This window comes from Jaculus jaculus, chromosome 14 (assembly GCF_020740685.1).
Source record: "Jaculus jaculus isolate mJacJac1 chromosome 14, mJacJac1.mat.Y.cur, whole genome shotgun sequence".
NCBI lineage: Eukaryota > Metazoa > Chordata > Mammalia > Rodentia > Dipodidae > Jaculus > Jaculus jaculus.
Genome location: NC_059115.1, coordinates 76,031,873 through 76,051,095, shown reverse-complemented (window position 1 = coordinate 76,051,095; position 19,223 = coordinate 76,031,873). Strand labels below are relative to the sequence as shown.

Sequence of the window (19,223 nt, the reverse complement as noted above, 5' to 3'; positions counted from 1 at the left end):
TATCTTTAAAAGAAAGCTGTTTGAGCTCTCTCAAATTTATAAGCACTCTTTCCTTCCCCATACAGTCAAAATGTCCAAACTTCACTCCCTCCCAAGCTCCAGCAGCTCACACAGAACTTCTTATTCTATCTAGCGGTCCCACTATTCACCAGTCATCCCCATTTGACATTCAAATCTCATCTTTCATGTATTCTTTCTGTATGTTACCATCAGTTCTATTCAACTGTTTAAAAATGTTCTATTTTTCTTTATTTGACGGTGTGGGGGTGAGAGAATGAGCATGCCAGGGTTTCCAGCCACTACAATGAACTCCACAGATGTATGCGCCCCCTTGTGCACCTGGCTAACATGGGTCCAGGGGAATTGAACCTGGGTCCTTTGGCTTTCAGGCAAACGCCTTAAATGCTAAGCCATCCCTCCAGCCCCTATTCAACTCTTAAAATGTTAAATTGTCTGCTCTTCTACAAAGCCCTTAGTTCAGACCTTTGCTCACTGTCTTCCTTTGCAGTTGTGATTCACAACTCCTAACTACTTTTCCTGGACATCCTCCTCCAAGAAGCCACTTTGAGCCCACCCTTCGTTATTTTCCCATAATAGAAATCTTATCATAGTACATGACTGTTTAAATCTATTACAAGGTTTCTCACAGTGTAAAAAAAAAAAGGGTAAGAAAACTAAATAAGGACTCCAAGGTCCTGCTGTTATACAGAAAGAAACAGACCTAGTATTCTAAACTTTCTAACTTTTAAACCTCAAAAATCTAGATTATGTGAAAACGTTCCAATGAAAACAAAATCCAAAACTAGCCTGCTATTTTGAAAGTACTACAGAATTGACCACTTGAGTAGTGACTGGATGTTTGATATTAAAGAATTAGAATTTATAAGTTTAAGAAGACAACAGGATTTTGTTTTATTTTTTTGAGGAGGGTCTTGCTCAAGCCAAAACTGACCTGGAGTTCACTGTAAGTCTCAGGCTGGCCTGGAACTCACAGCAATCCTCTTGCCTCTGCCACCCAAGTGCTGGGACCAGAGGAGTGTGCCACCATACCACACTGGTACTGTAATATTTCAAAAGCTTACATACTTTAGAAAGATACACAATGAAGTATTTAGGTGTGAATGATATCCTCAGAATTTACAACATGATATGCTGAGGTAGGGAAGGTAAAGGGAAGCACAGATGAAATAAGCCTGCCAGGCTACTGTGATAAGAACCCAGGAGTTCACTGTACTATTCCATCTCCTTTTATGACTGAAAGTTTGCAATGAAAACATATTATAAGGCCAAGTGTGTAAAGTGCTGTTATTTCCTGCTTCTTCAAGCGCTTATGGTCTAACCACAGCCCACATGTCCATATTCACTTTCAATCTTTCTCCACTTAAAATAAAAACATTCTACCTTAACTATATGACATTTCATTTCTCACAAATTCTTTGATCTCTTGGTATTTTTGCATATACTCATCCACTTATAAACACCTTTGCTCTAATTTAACTCGCACGGGTTTCAAGGCAGCTTCCCAGTAGTATAATAAAGAATAAATGTTCTTTGCTCTCAGCTTAATCCCAAAATTATAAAAGGGTTTTGTTGTTGTGGTTTTGTTTTTTTTTTGTTACACTAAAGAGGTAATGTAGACAGGCCAATAAATAGGTCCAGTGTGGGGTCTGGTCACCCACTTTAAACACCAAGGACATAATTAGAAGGTTAAGACTTTTGGCCACCTAAATTCCAGTGATTGAATGCAATCAATTAATAAATAACTGATATAGTACCTATGGCATAAAATTGTTTCTATGAGTGAAATTCCACACAAACTCCTGACAGCTAAGCTCCGAGTAGTTTCCTGGTTGGTTAGTATATAGGTGTGCCCACAGGGGGATGACTTCTGACTCCACACTCAGAGAAACTGACCTTCCTAGACCTCACCCGATGTGTATCCTTTATAACAAAACTACACCCTATGCACAGAGGCTCTCTGAGCTCTGCAAAACATTCTATGTGGATTAATGAACCTAAGGGGACCATGGAACGCCCTGGATTTGTAGCCAGGCAGTTAGAAGTGAAGGTGGTCCGAGTACCCCAAGAACTTACAAGGGGTGCATGAAGTACGGGCACACATGTGACCTGGGAGGTCTGCGTTAACTCCAGGCACTTGGTGTCAGAAGTCAATTGCAGCAGACTTGGGTGATGTTGGCCAATTAGACTAAAGGAATGCTATGCATGCTTTCCTGAAGGTTTTATGACTTATTTGGTTTCTGTATACTGCACAATAATAGTTACTGGCATATAGTAAGTGCTCAAAAAGGATCACTGAACCAAAATAATTCAGCTCTCCCCTTAGTTTAATGGTTCATAAATAACAGTGTGTATTTATCGATCCCAGCCCAGGTACCTAAATTACAATTGGCAGGTGAGGAGGAATTTCCTACTCAAGTCCAGAATTTTAACTTACAGTCAAGTCTCGTTATTCGCGGTAGTTATGTTCTATAAAGTCGCCGCGAACATGGAACCATTGCTCCTAGGGGAAATACAGGGTTAGGTTCCTACAAGACTCTTGTCACAACACTGTTATCAACTACCAACACATAATTCTGTGTGTTTCTGTTTATAGATACTGTATATAACATATGATAATTCATTAACATTAAATTCATAGCCAGTTAGTACTATGTCTCATGCCTGAATTAAACTTATCTAATACCTACAATTATAAACATGACACTTTCCTGACTTCTGTGAATTTCACCATAAATGTATCTCCCAACTTTTGTTTACTTAGGATTACATTCAGTCTTAAGCTTTGAGGCCACTGTGAATAGCAAAATTAGCCACAAGAAATTAAAGTGTAGGGGGGGGAAAAGTAGCCCTATTTATACCTCTATTTATAGCCCACACAAAGGATACATATTTATACAAGTCAAAAGAAGCAGGCAGAATTTCCTTGTTACCCCTGGGACTGGGAACACACATGCAGACCATGAAGACTAGGAAAGCTCTACCCCAGACCTAATATTGGGGTCTTGGTATGTGGGAAATGGGATTCCAAGTACAAAATCTACATAATAATGAGTGCATAAATATTCACAAGAACATATAAGCAATAACTCATTTACAAAGAATATCAGTGGCTGTTCAGCTTTGAGAAATAATGCATCATCTTAGTACTGGGCCACTGCTGTAAAGATAGTGCATCTAACGACAGACGAGACAATTCGAAGAAATAATGACATCATCTGTGAAAATATCTGTAAAGCAAGTTAAGTTGCATTTAAAGTGCTGGTAAATTGTAAGACCCTTACATCTTCTAAAAGCCATTTTTTTTAAAAGTTTACTCATGTTTGCTACATCTTCTTCTTCTTCTTCTTCTTCTTCTTATTATTATTATTATTTTTGGTTTTTCAAGGCAAGGTCTCACTCTAGTCCAGGCTGACCTGGAATTAACTATGTAGTCTCAGGGTGGCCTCGAACTCATGGTGATCCTCCTACTTCTGCCTCCCAAGTGCTGGGATTAAAGGCGTGCACCACCACGCCCGGCTACATCTTACTTTTTAAGCCCTTTTGTCTAAAATGTACTATACCTCCCACAGTTCTTAGATCATGAAGGGTCAGTCCATGCTCTTTCGTTACAGTATTTCTCAGAGCTGAACTCTTACGGACGCTGGGTGCTTTAAGGGCCGCCTACTTCAGTTTCTTCCTCATTCACTCATTCCACAGCCACTCAGGGAGAGTCCACGTAGCAAGTACTCTGTGAGGCCACAGACATAATCATGCCCAATAAAACCAAAATCCCTGCCCTTTTGATGCTTCTATTCCAGTCAGGATAGAATTTAACCAATCAAAAAATTGAAAAATATACTACAAATTGTGATATCACAACAAAGAACCCAATGAGTGGTGTGAATATGATAAGCAAAACTTAGTTAGACATTGTGTGAAAACACTTTACTGAAACAGCACTTAGTCAGCAACCCAAAGGGCAAGAAAATTGGAGGAACGAGAGCTTCAAGCAAGGAATAATAGCATGTCCAGAAGCACAGATAGGAAAATACATAATATTTCGGAATCTAAAAAGGTAATGAGGGTTAGTTCAAGAAGAAACATCACAGAGAAGATAAGGAGATAAGAAAGGCACAGGTTACGCAGTTTCACAGCAACAGTATTCAATTTAGCTCTATACTAAGATCGTCTCAAAGCACACGAAGTCATTCCATTCACATTTCATACTTCATTTTGTGTTCTGTGAATGAGCACAAGGCAAGAGTAAACAGCAGGGAGACAAGTACTTTGGACAGCCAATCAACAGGTAAACTCAGATTTGCACGACTTTCTTTAGTAACCCGCAGTATTTTGCGCTCACTCAGTTTGATTCTACAGCACATGGTTCTCATTTACTACACTGTCAATTGGACAAACTGACTGATGCCTGTAACAGCTGCACTGTGCCTTCCTAACACAGGCTTAAGAGACATACAAGTGTTTATTAAACAAGTTAAATGGCCACAAAAATGCTGTTAGTGAAAAAAGTTTACTATCTAAGCGAAAGCAGCATAAAATTGTACAATATATCACAATCTATAAGAGGAAAATATAAATAGAAAAGAGAAGGAAGTACAACAAAATTTACAAGTGGTTGCCTTTAGCTAATGGGAATATAGGCTACCACCTTATATTTACATTTTCATCAATTTGTATTTCCACATTGTAAATATATGCTGCTTTTGAAATGGGGAAAAAAGTGCTGAAGGTTCTCACTAAAAAACTAAGCTTGGGTTGGAGGGATGGCTTAGCGGTTAAGGCACTTGACTGAAAAGACAAAGGACCCAGGTTCAATTTTTCATGACCCACAGAAGACAGATACACAAGGTGGTGCATTCATTTGGAGTTTGTTTGTAGTGGCTGGAGGCCCTGGCATGCGCATTCTGTCTGTCTCTCTCAAATAAGCAAATTAAAAAATAATAATAATAGCCGGGTGTGGTGGCGCACACCTTTAATCCCAGCACTTGGGAGGCAGAGGTAGGAGGATCTCCGAGAGTTCGAGGCCACCCTGAGACTACATAGTGAATTCCAGGTCAGCCTGAGCCAGAGTGAGACCCTACCTCGAAAAACCAAAAATAATAATAATAATAATAATAATAATAATAATAAGCTTATTTCTTGCATTTAAGTTAGATATATTCATTTCAGCATATCTAATGATGTTTAACTAGGCTGGCTACAGAGACATTTTTGGACTTAGGTTCAGTTCACATTGTTAGTTCAGACAATAAAGTCAGTCTGCTACTGTACTTTACTAAATTTTTACTGAAACGACTGTGCAATGATTATTCTCATATAAACCACCTACATAAATTATCACATCACTGTAATTGTTTGAATATCATTGAAAAAACATGTAGTTGAAAACACAGAACTACTGACCTAGACTTATTTTAAAAAGTTAAGGACTGGAGAGATGGCTCTGTGGCTAAAGACACTTGCTTGCAAAGCCTGATGGCCCAGGGTTTGATATTCCAGTACCCACATAAAGTTTTAGATATACAAAGTGGCACATACTTTTGGAATTCATTTGTAGAAACAGGATTCCTTGATGTGTCCATTCTTTCTCTTTCTAATCATCTCTTTTTTTCTCTCTCCAATGTATGTATGCGTGTATGTATGCATGTGTGTGTATGTGTGTGTATACATATATAAAATGTATGTATTTGAGAGATATACATCAAATAAATATTTTGTTTTTTTTTTTTTGAGGTAGGGTCTTCTTCTGGCTCAGGCTGACCTGGAATTCACTATGTAGTCTCAGGGTGACCTGGAACTCATGGAGATCCTCCTACCTCTGCCTCCTGAGTGCTGGGATTAAAGGTGTGTGCCACCATACCCAACTAATAAAAATATTTTTAAAAAGCAGAAATGGCATTTCCAGCAAACTACTTAAAATTTTACACAGTAAAACTACCAGAAATTTAAAATGTGAGCAAATATGCAAAAGCATCACATTGAGAGAATAGCAAAAATATCTATTAAACATAATCTATTAAACTTTCCTTCAGGGAATAAGACACCGTAATGTGCCAGATAGATGTTTCTGTCCTCTCAAACTGTTATGGTGAAACCTAGTCAATGGTGTAACGAAGTCTACGGGTGGGCCTTTGAGAGGTAACTGGGACATGAAAGGAATTAGTGCCCTTTGGCGAACAGTCTAGAAAGCTGGCTTGTTCTTTCTATGAGAGGATACAAAGAGAAGTTGGCAGTATGTAACCTGGAAAAGGCCCCTTACCAGAACTTGTTCTAGAACTATGAGAAATGAACGTCTGATTTTTATAAACCAATTAGTCTATGATACTGTGTAATTGCAGCCCTCACTAAGACGGCAGTAACTAAAGGCAAGTTTATTTTCTATTCTAAACCTTTTATTCTTAGCAACTAGAAAAAATAAATTATATAGATAAAAAACCCACAAATACTAATAACCTAGACTATTTTAGTACAAGTGGCTAAAACAGCATGTTATACATAAATAATCTGCTGTTATTTAAATTTTTCACAAAAGAGGTTTAACATTCTGGGGTTGGGGATGAAGACCGTGAAGGCAAGGAGAGCAAGGGCTCAGGCATTCCGTAAAGGCAGTAGCTGCAGATACAGATCCCACCTACTATGCATCTGAATAGCAGGTTTCTCTTGCCAAAGGGAATTTGCAGACTGCTGGATACAGCAACATGCAACAGATGGAGGGAAATGACAGGTTGAATAAGGGTGACATGAAATTCTTTAGTAGGGAATGGGGGGAAGGAGTTGATAGAAAGTCTCACTCTAGCCCAGGCTGACCTAGAACTCAACTCTGTAGTCCAGGATGGCCTCAAACTCTTGACAATCCTCTTTCCTGAGCCTCCTAGCACTGGGATTAAAGGTATGAGCCACCATGCCTATCTAAAATACGTTGGGGCTGGAGAGATGGCTTAGCAGTTAAGAGCTTGCTTGTGAAGCCTAAGGACCCAAGTTCGAGACTCGATTACCCAGGACCCACGTTAGCCAAATGCACAAAGGGGACGCATGCATCTGGAGTTCGTTTGCAGTGGCTGGAACCCCTGGCGTGCCCATTCTCTCCTCCCTCCCCCTCTTTCTCTGTCTGCCACTCTCAAATAAATAAATAAAAATAATAAAAAGATATTTTGGATGACAGACATATCAAGGGAGGTAACAAGACCAAAGTGAGAGATTAGGAAAATGGAGAGAAGAGAAAAATGCATAAGGTTTAAAGCTAGACAACAAGGGAAATGAGAGCAGCCTTACCAAGGAAGCTCCTATGAAGACAAAGCAGCCTTGGGGGCTTCATGCAAACCCACTATTTGAATGTACAAAGCACGTCACCTACCACTTACCTCTCCACGGAAAAAGGGGCCGAGCAAACTTCAAAACAAAAAGTACCTTTAATTACAATCAAAAGTAAAGAATACTTTGGCTACAAATGAGCTGTTAGGAAATGCAATTCACAAGGTGTACAGAATGTAACTTGTCAGGTCCTGTGTCCTCTTGGGAGAAGAACATTGGCAGTCTAAAACATGGGGGTCTTAACACCGTCTAAGTCAACAACATATTTCCCAAGTTACAAGACAAAAAGATGCTACCAATAAATATACTGTATTTTGAAAGTACAAATTCATTCTCAAAGGCTGGCACTCATTTAATAAAGGAAAACTAACATTTAACAACAGGCTGATTTATCCCTTATGCAAAATATTTGGGACCAGAAGTATCATTTGCATACACATGAGATATCTTAGCAGTGAGAACCTAATCTACATATGAAACCCATTTTTTATGTTTTGTAAACACACAGCTTGAAAGTAATTTTACAAAGTATTTTCAACACACCCTACACTTTCACTATTACCTGAGAAACAAGATCAAGTATAGGTGGAATGTCTACTTGTGGTATCACATCAGTGTCCAAAAAGTTTTAGATTTTGGATGATTTCACATTTTGGAATTTCAGACTATCAATGTGTATTTTTTCTATTAAAATTAGAAGGATGGAATATAAAACACTTGCAATTCAGGGACAAGACAAATGCTCATTTCAAATGGGAAGGGATAAGGTATTGATTGAGCAGTAGAAAATAGTTTTTAAACTACTTCATACTGTATGTTTTTGGTAATCAAATCAGTGTTGATGCTCTTTTTGATTTTAATACATGACAGCTAAACAACCAGAGTACCTCTGAGACATGGCAAGTGAAGGGAAATATGTTAGCTACAACTAATTACAAGCACACACATACGATCTGTTCTAAAAGATTAGGAATGGCAAAAAGAAAAGGAGGAAGATGAAAATAAGCTTAAATTACTCCGCAAACCGTCAACAAGAAGTCACAGTGGTTGCAAAAAAAAAAAAAAAAAAAAAGTTGTACTTGTCTTGCCATCAAATTTAAAACTTTTTCATGTGACAGTTCCAGGACACAATGGGGAGCACATGAGCAGCCATAAGTAGTTCACCCCTTATACTCAGAAGATCCTTCCCAAGACCTAAGCAGGTGCCGGAAGCTACAAACTGTACCAAACCCTGTATATTATGTTTTTTTTTCTTATGCATATACACTTGTTGGTGAAGTTTAACTTATAAGCTAGACATAATGAAAAGAGTAAGTAACAAATAAATCAATTATAACAGGAGGTTTTGGTAAGTTAGGTTGATACCACTACTCTCATTGTACTGTACCCACCCCTTCACGTGATGATAGGAGATAATGCAATGCTCGGTGAGGAGATCGAGGTGAGGCGCAATGACCTCCGATGTAAAGGTGACTAGAACACAACTCTTTAATGCCACACAAGTAGACGTGACACCTGAGACAGCTACTGAGTGACTCATGGCAGGTAGCTTAGAGTGTACAAAGACAAGATTCATTTCTCCAGCACAATAGACGGAGTAAGGTTTCTTTATGCTACTCAAAATGTGATTTAAGGTTTATGAAACTGTTTATTTCTAAAATTTTCACTTAGAATTTTCAGACTGTGGGGGAACACAGGCAACTGAAACAGATAAGAGAGAGGCTAAGGGATGATCAATGCACCTTAGAACTACAAAGGAAGAGATCTGGATCTGGATCTGTTACATTTCTGATCACGTAGTCTTGGGTCCAGTCATTTACAACATGTTTCCCTATGTGCAAACATGGAAGTAATATCACCAATTTCAGAAAAGAAGTAGGTATTCCCCAATCTTTTTTACTATCTAGGTACAATGAAAATCACATTTTGCCTCTTCCGTGCCTTAGCTGAGCTAGTCCAAGGACCAGAGCATACGTAGTGGATGACGAGGCTATTGCTAAGTTTGATAACTCAGAATCTCTTGACATACAACACATTCTTTTTACTTTCAACTGGCATAGCATCTAACAGAAAGTTCTAAGGTCATAGGAAAAATACAACAGTCACAAAACAGAAGGCTAGAATCCCTAAGTCACCACTTAAAAGAAAACTGAATCCTTGAATCATAATTTTGTATAGATTACACCTAAAAAGACATGACCTAGGATTCCTTCATTTGACCTTGATTCCTGTCAGAAATGACAAACTTATTAATTTCATGTACTGATATTTTAGAAATCATAACAAGCCTCAACAGAATTTTTCCTGTTTTGCTTAGGTTATACAGATCCAAATACTTAATACTAAATTAAATTTTTTTCAGTATGTTTTACACAGATATAAAGGTAATATTAATGGAATTAAGCCACATTATTTTTGCATAGTTTTTAAAATGAAAAAATACTGTTCATTAAAATACTAAGGAACAAGCCGGGCGTGGTGGCACACACCTTTAATCCCAGCACTTGGGAAGCAGAGGTAGGATTACAGTGAGTTCGAGGCCACCCTGAGACTAAATAGTGAATCCCAGGTCAGCCTGGGCTAGAGTGAGACGCTACCTGGAAAAACCAAAAATAAGTAAACAAGCAAACAAATAAATAAATAAAAGTAAAAAAAAAAAAAAAACCTAAGGAACATATGTATTATTTGGTAAGAGACAGAAAATTATCCAACTTTTTATATTAAAAAGGTTGCTTATTTATTTAGGTGTAAGTGTTTATTCCTTAAGGAATTTATTTTTATTAGAAAACCCATAAAGTCAATACACTCAAGCAGATGCCATTTAAAAATCTTCATTTCAGGGAAGAAAGCTTGGCTGAGCACTCTAACATCCCGATTTCAAAAGATCACAGGGCAGTGAGATATAGAGACAGAAATTAATGTGATACAAAAGTCAGAACTCTTGAGAAAATTATGAACTATTTATCTATGATTCCTAGTTGTGATAGCAGAGGAAAAATTGAGATGTATACATAAAAACTGAAAGAAGCAAGATTCTTCAACATACTCATGATTAATCCTATTGTGGTATCTACACATATACTTACTTGAATAGTCTTACAAGACAGTTCTGTTAAAGGTAAGTATCCCCAAGTCATCCTGTAAAACTTAGCATTTATTTATTTATTTTAGTAAGATATGTATTTTATTTATTAGTAGTAAGATATTTATTTTATTTATTATTGATTTGTTAGTTTTTGAGTTAGAGTCTCTCTCTAGTACAGACTGACCTGGAAACTAACTGTGTAGCTCCAGGCTGACCTCAAACTCACAGCAATCCTCCCACCTCAGCCCTTTACATGTTGGGAATATAGGCATGAGTCACCATGCCTGGCTTAATGTAATATCTATATAGTTTATAAAATATCCACAGGAACCTTTTCCCTTAAACTCTTTAAATATTTTACAGAGCCCAATATGCCTTCAAATTTCTCTCTAACTCAACTGCTAGGATGGTTTAAAATATAAGTGGCATTTATGATCAATGGTCCATAAGCAATTGAAAAGGGATTTGATATTTTTTCCAATATTACAATAGCATCATTTCAAACTGAAAAGGGTAAGTAAAACAGTAATTATTCCAAAAGCTTATCAATGATTTTATGCAAACAAGTTAGTAACAACACTAAGCAAGTGGTTTTTATGACCTCGAAATTTCAGCACTAACATTTTAAGAAGTAGACAACCTTAAAAGCACAAAACAAAACATCAAGAAGATGAAGCTATTATAGAAAAGTATCATTACTAAAACAGGATCTCATTTGGCCTCAAAAATCAGTTGGTATAAGAGACTTATATTTATAAAAACAAGATCACAAAGAAAATAAACTTCATGTTTATTTTTTAAAGACTTAGTTCCTTTTATATTCTTTACACCTTCTTGGGCTGGAGAGATGGCTTAGCGATCAAGCGCTTGCCTGTGAAGCCTAAGGACCCCGGTTCGAGGCTTGGTTCCCCAGGTCCCATGTTAGCCAGATGCACAAGGGGGCGCACGCATCTGGAGTTCGTTTGCAGAGGCTGGAAGCCCTGGCGCGCCCATTCTCTCTCTCTCCCTCTATCTGTCTTTCTCTCTGTGTCTGTCGCTCTCAAATAAATAAATAAAAATTTTTAATAAAAAAAATATTCTTTACACCTTCTTGTCAAAAAAACACAAAAACCTCTTAGTGCTGAGTACATAGCTTAGTGGTCTTTGCCTTAATTTTTAATGAAGAATATAGGTTTTACAGAAACAAATAGATAGAAAGTACCATATGTAAGGACATAAAATGCACAAGATCACAAAACAAGACTGGTCAGAACTCCACAGCCAAAGGGGATCTGAACATGTCACTGGATCACAATCAGAGACTTCAGAAATGAACAAAGCTGGCAAAAATAAGCTACCCTAATGTATTCCACATACTTTCCAAATTAATTTACTTAGAACTAATGAATGATATTTTACCACGGCAATATTTTACCACTCCGTGATCTATAAGAAATAGATCAAACAAACAAGGTTATGCAGTTATATTAAACCTATGCAGTAAAGATGACAGATTTGTACTTACAAATAGTTCTGATACAGGCTTCTCAACTTTATCACAACTTTAGTCATTATTTAGCTCGTAAAAATAGCTAACTCTTATATTTTCACACAAATGTATCATTATAAAATAGTTTTAAGTCTGAATAGATTATATGTGAATATTACTAAGAAAAAGCCTAGAGAGCATAAATAATTAAAATTAAAAATAAATTCTCTGCAAGAAATTGAAGTTTTGTGAGCAGAAGGACCCTAAATTACGGGCTGATTTGTTATATGCGTGCAATCATAGGAAAGCGCTCATTGTGCTCCAGCATCAAAAGGTAGAGACAAAAGAACGTGGGCACAGAAAGCAGTAACAAAATTTGGTTATTTATTTGGAATGAAAAATCAAAGTTCTCATGGTACAAAATTTGTCACGTACCTTTCAGAATTACAAAAAAATTTAACATGAGTTTCTGTATACAGATGTAAGAAAAAAAAAAATCTTTTGCCTAATGATATCAACTGTTTTTAACTTCAGACTTCACTTCACTGTAGATATCTCTGCATGGAACACTGGGTCTTTTGTGAGGAAGCATTACAGAGCAGTGAGTTTATAATGCCACAGATAAAGTAAAAATCCTGCAATGTAACTCCACCTTTCTTCCTCATGAATTAAACAGTGTAAATAAAATTTTCTGCAATGAAACAAAGAACCTCTTTGAATGGAAACACCGAAACGGACAAATTTCTAGTAACTTTTTCCAAAGATGGTGAAAACATTTAAGCACTTTGGTTTTTACCCTCTTGCTAACATAAGTTTTTAAAAGACATTCTAGAAAAGATAGACAGGTAGACAAGTCTCCTCAATGGCCGGAGAGAAGAAAAAGAGACAAGATGGTGACTGAGTTCTTTTCCCTGACCCTATTACCTTTATACTACTATGTAGATCAACTACTAACGTGTCAGACAAGAGGAAAAAGTAAACAAGATTTTCTCATTAACACTCCTTTATTATACCTTTAGAAACTAGAATTAGTATGTCTACGAAGTTAATCAGGGTTATAAATTAAAGAGAGAACGAATGTACCAGTCACTACCTTGGCCTGGTAATATATGCCTATAATCCCAGTACTTAGGAGATGGAAGGAGAAAGGTCAGGAGTTGAAGGCAACCCTCAGCTACATAGGGAATTCTAGGTCAACCTGGGCTACATGGAACCCTGTCTCAAAAGAAACAAAACAAAACAAAAAAACAAGTGCCCATCTCATCCAACCCATCCTTTCCTTACCTGCCATTACAGAGTAGCCATCGAGCAAGAGAATAGTGAGGCATAATCTTCTGCATGACACTAGCCATCACCATGGTAACAACCAGCTGTATTCCTATCACACCCTGTGTGAATAAAACAAAAAATAAATTTAACAATGCATGAATTTGGAGTTGGGGACATCACCAGGAAACTTTCTGTACATTTAAAAAATTGCATTTTAAGAACAATCATTTGAATATTTATTATTGAATACTGAATATTGCATTTAGCTATAAGTATGTTTAGGTAAACATGCTTAGTGTAAACTTAAAGAACAGTGTGTGTTATCATCTCATAATCTTCTATAACTTACCAAAATATCACATCCATGTGAACAAAAGTTAAGTAAATTAGACACACATTCAAAAAACATTGCCAGGAAATACTGAGTATAATAAATTACGGCATCAGTATGAGGAAACAAGTAGTGGCGTCCTCACCCTTCTCTGATCTACTCTGCACTGAAGACAGCAGCATGGCAAGGACTGAGAGTGCTCTACCAAGCCAAGGCTGGTGGCGAGTACCCAGCAAGCTGAGGTTGGGAGAGTGAATTAGAAGCCAACTTTGACTTCATGACAAAACTGCCTCTCTCCACAACAGAAGACAAAGAACAAACCAACCAACCAGCAAACCTGGCTTCTCGTTCTAAATGGGTACTAATACCTAAAGAACAGTGACTATGCAGACTGATGGCAGAACTTAACCAAAGGCAACCAGGCAAGAAAATTTTAGTGGGCAGGTCTTCAGCAACATCCAACAAATTCTTCAGGGCAGAGGAGATGGCTCAGCACTTTGTTAAAGGCAGCTGCTTACAAAGCCCACTGGCCTAAGTTCCTGTAAAGGCAGCTGTATTGAAGATGCAAGCAAAGTCTGTACCTGAGAGAGACCCAGGCATGTCTCCCCTACTCCCCTTTCCCTCTCTCTACTCACAAATCATTAAAACTTTCTTTTCAAAAAACAGTGTTTTTAGTCTTCTAACAGATAAAACTTTAGGCCAAAACCTGCTGGGAAAAAAAAAAATCTAATTTCTGAAGAAGAAGCAATATAAACTATGTCAAGAGATGACAAAGGGGCTAGAGAGATGGCTTAGTGGTTAAGGCGCATGCCTGTAGAGCCAAAGGACCCAGGTTCAATTCCCAGGACCCATGCAGCCAGATGTACAAAGTGGCACATGTGTCTGGAGTTCATTTACAGTGCTGGAGGCCCTGGCATGCCCATTCTCTCCCTTTCTCTTGCTCTAAAATAAATAAATAAAAATATTTTTTAAAAGATCAGGAAAAATATCTGTAACTTGTCAAAAATTTACTTACCAGGTATTACACAGAGTTTTCACAAGTCAATTAGTAAAGGGCCAATCACCTACTTAGAAAAAGGAAAATATATAGATGCTCAAAAGCAACAACTATAAGTGGTGCTTCAAATAGGACTGTTTCAGGCTATCTGTCTAACACACCTGGCCCAAGTATACTTTTACTTGTGAATATTTCAATGCCTTGAACTCCACCAACTGAATTATAGTTCAGATCATTTTTTAACTTCACCAAACATCAAAGGTAATTTTATTTTTCTTTCACATTTCCTAACACTTGAATTTACTATCCTACTTTTTCTATACTGTCTGATAGAAGCGCTGTAATCCTCACAGCCTGAATGCAATTAGAGAGCCCTTGAACTTTAAGTCAGAAGGTTGGATACTGAGATTATAGACTTGAAAGGCAAAGATTGGATTTTAGTCAGGGAAAGTTTTGTGGGCAATGTGAACCTCAACCTGACTGTGTAAACAGTGGTAACAACACATACTCTTCAAAGTCACCTAGTACAATCTCTCACAAACATGAAAATTATTACAGTACAGGTAGCTTTTCTTAATAGTAGAAACTACTTCAGTCATGGCTAATGAAAGTCACAACTATTAAATGGTACTTCAGAAAGAGTAACCTAAAAGAAATATATGACGGACTATGATGAACCAGGGATAGGGTCATCTTGCCCAACTCTCTTCCTTTCCTTCAACTAACTAACTGTAGCGAGATATTGCTGACAGACTTACTATTAAAACTGAAAACTAGTTTAAGACACAGATAATCTAACAAAAATCAGGGAAACAGACTATTATTAATGTCCAATTTCTAATAATTCGGATCCCAAACGATAACATGGTGGTATTTTTTGTAGACCACAGGAAAAATGCATTCTAGAGATAATGTTGGAGAACTCAGTGATTGATCAAATAAATGCAAAGTGGAAATTAGGTTCATTTTTAGAAACGCAAACACTATAGAAAAGCTAGTAAATTCTTGGTATTTTTAGTTAATGTAGTACTGAACAGTATTCAAAGCAAAACTGTAACCTTAATCAGTTCTTTTTTTTTTTACTATGTCCTTTCCCTCTTTTGAAAGGAAGTTGAAAATACCTTTCTAAAATTTCATCTATATATTATTGCAAATACATTATTACATAATAGAAATCTTCCAATTTTATAAAAGAAATCAATGTATTTCTTAAATGTGTCACTGTCAGGTCAGTATATGTTACCAAAAGAAAATGTCACTTTTACTTTAAAACAGGAATTTACAAAGAGAATTTTAAAATAACATAAACAATATTTTCTCTAAGATATTTCTTTTCACACACTAGTATAGAACAGTCCTTGGAACACACTTTCAAAATAGCAATTTTGAGAACTTTGTTATCAACTTAATATATTTTTCACACTGAACTTAGATTAAGTTATAAGACACTAATATACAATTTGCAATTAAAGTGTCCATATCAGACTTGAACCAATTACAGTATCTACTTAAGAGACATGATCTTTTAAAAACTAGCCATTCCAATAACCTAACTTGGCATGTATTCCTAAGTTTACACAAAAGCAGAATCTTTGACATGTTTGAAAATCAAATATCATGAATATTTTGCATTATTTTTAATGAAAGGAGAATGCTTAAATAAATTTAATCTTAGATTTAAACATAAATTTCACAATAAAAAATTGCTAAACTGAGCAGAAATGCAATGAAGCTACTAAGTCCATCATGGCTGAAATCTCACAACACACAACCATATGGGTCATTGACTCAACAGCCTTAATGGTTTTATTAATGCTTCAAAACAATGACCTGAGCCAAGGGATGGTTGCTGTCTGCATTCACTCCTCTAGGTTGATTCTTTCAATAACTGAAATGGGGGAAGTAATTTATGAAATAGCTCATAAGCACCCAAGAAAATGAGACACTGGGCTAACTTAAGTTTCAACCTTTCCACATCTATTAACCTGAGGCCATAAAACCCCCCAAAAAAGTCATTTGCCTTTAGTGTCTGTAAGAATGACCATTTCAATTTCTGTCAGTAATAGTTTCTGAGTAGGTTAAAAAACTTCTTGCCAATAAAAATTAAACAATTCTCCAAGATATAAAATACAACAAATATCACTGTTTTATCTTGCTTGTCAACCCACTGAAAACAAAATACCAATACTTAAATACAAATACCTCAATTATAAAATTCAAACTTTGAATACTGTGTCAATCTCAGTGGAGTTGATGTTTTGCTATGTTTCATTAATCTAGCTCTCCTGCTGACAACCAGATTCAAAGGAAACACACACTATTTACCATTAGAAGGTATATTTGCATGTAAACTGGGGACTCAGATCACCCCAAGTGAGTACATTAGGAGAAAAATAAAAGGACAAAGGATATTACCCAATTATCCAATGTCCTTCCCATTTTTCCTCTCCAATTTGTTTTAGTGTTTGATATAGTAGACATGTTAAGAAAGGCTTTCTTTCCTCCCTCCCTCCCTCTCTCTCTGTCTTTCTGTACTTATTTGCAAGGAGATAGGGAGAGAAAATAAGTGAATGAATGAATAAATGTGCATGCTACGGCCCCCTGCAAATGAACTCCAGATGGATGAGTCACTTTGTACATCTGGCTTTACGTGGGTACTGGGGAATCACACATAGGCCAGTAGGTTTTCCAAGCAAGTACCTTTAACCACCAAGTCATCTCCTCAGCCTTCAAGAAAGACTCAAATAAATTTAACTATAAAAAGAAGTATAAATTTTGTCTTTTCAACCTAGGTTAATGTAAACCTGAGAATTCACATATTAAGCATTTATATAAACCAGTGTTGGACAATTTACAATCAAGAATACAGGATCTAAACAACCAAGATCACAGAACTACCCAACTACAGACATAGCTAGAACCGAGGTACTTAATTAGCAGCTTAATGGCTTTTACACTTAAGTCTGTAGGGTTGTGTGTGTGTGTGTTTTGTTGGTGGTGTTTTGAGGTAGGGCCCTACTCTATCCCAGGCTGAGCTAAAACTAACCTTGTAGTTCCAGGCTGCCCTCAAAGTCATAGTGATCCTCCTAATTCTGCCTCCCAAGGGCTGTGATTAAAAGTGTGCACCACTATGCCCAGCTGGGCTTCAGAACACTGTCAACCTGGAGAAAGTACAGGTTCCTGGCCTTCCTAGAGCAGCTGATCACTAGGACAGTGAACAGTACACTATATTAAAGAGTGATGGGACTACACATTTAAACATTTAATACAGCAAAAGGAGAGAAATTGCTGAGGGTAAGAAACCTGGAAAGGTCATTTTGGAAAGCAAAGCATGAGTCAACAACTGCAGACCTAGCCTGGAAAGTCAATGGTGCTAATAGGACACATGATGGGCCAATACTAAACTAACAGGTTAAGAACCTAACCTGAAGGCAATAAAATACCCATGGAAAGCATTATGATCTGACGTGTATTCAAGAAAAATCTCTCTGGATTCCATGTAATGACTGAATGAGGAACAACTGGGTATCAATGAAACATCTCACCCAAGTGTGACGGGAGAACTGGAGCTAACGGCAAGAGGTAGGGCTGCAGCCTACCTTACCTTGGTGATAAGAGGCAGGTAAGCAGGCAGGTAGGTATGTATACTGTCACATAGTGACAAGTGATTCAGTACCTCAAGAAAATGTTAAACACCACTGTAAGTATAAATTATGTCATTGTGGTAGTCTGAATATAACATGTTGTAATTAAACCTCATACTTCATGCCCAGATAATGACAATTTGGGAGTCAGAGCCTTGTTGGAGGAGATGTGTTACTCGGGGCAGACCTTGAGGTTTATTAGTCAAGCTCCAAGCCGGGTACTCAGAGCACTTCTACTCAGGTTGTGGCAGCTTCCTGCTCATGCCATGCTTTCCTCACAATGATGAAACTTTCCCTCAAAATTATAAGTAAATAAATAATCCGTTTCCTTCCATAAGCTGCTTTGGGTAAGATGTTTTGTCCAAACAAGAAAAAGCTAACTGAAGCAGCCATCATAAAAAAATTATATGTATACATCAAAAATTTTTAATAAATTTTATGATAACATTTGAGTTCCAAATTGCATCGTATAATGGATAACTGCCATAGAAATTTAAAAACTGGATATAAAAGTTCCATAGGACTCATGAGGCCCAAAACAGAAACTAGAACCACACAAACAGAAAAGCAAGACAGTTCCAGGCTAAATGACAAGCATTAACCTAAGCTAGAAGGTACATACAACAGTAAAAAGCTACGCAAAACAGACTTTAGCAAGTGGTAAGGAAGTGTGAGGAACAAGATGAAGACCAAACTTTAGACTGCTGAGAATCTTTACAGGGAAGAGAAAGAGGTGTTATGGCATGGAGGTAAAATGCCCACTCAAAAGGCTCACGTGCTGATTGAAGCCTTCATGTCCAGCAGGTGAATCCAATCAATAACTGGTAACTGGATTATGAGGGCTCAGACCTCAGATCAATGGATACTCCACTGGTGGACATACTTTGATTATGTTACTGGGAGGTAGTAGGAACAAAGAGAGAGATTGGTTGGAGGAATAGGTCACCAGAAAAGGGGAGTCCTTGCTTGGCCTTAACCTCATCCTGTCTGCCCTTCTGCCTTCTTTCTACAATGAAGCAGACAGTTTTATCCTGCCATGACATATTGCCTCACTGAAGGGAAGCAGCAATGGAGCTAAGTGGACAAAAAACTGACACATC

At 37.2% G+C, this 19,223-nt stretch overlaps 1 protein-coding gene across 3 annotated transcripts in view; it reads right to left on the bottom strand.

Annotated features, from left to right (window-relative positions):
* Positions 1–19,223, bottom strand: part of Tmem161b (transmembrane protein 161B) — a 62,219-nt gene that overhangs the window by 25,358 nt on the left and 17,638 nt on the right. Inside the window, exons 1-2 of one of the 3 annotated variants that reach the window (XM_045134371.1) lie at positions 13,628–13,647; positions 13,167–13,270 (exon numbers count right to left, since the gene is read on the bottom strand). In XM_045134371.1, coding sequence (XP_044990306.1) covers positions 13,167–13,240 — 74 coding nt within the window. In that variant the 5' untranslated portion in view covers positions 13,241–13,270; positions 13,628–13,647. Of the gene's footprint in view, positions 1–2,455; positions 2,522–13,166; positions 13,271–13,627; positions 13,648–19,223 lie in introns of those variants that run through there. The other 2 variants (XM_045134372.1, XM_045134370.1) reach the window with 2 other exon arrangements.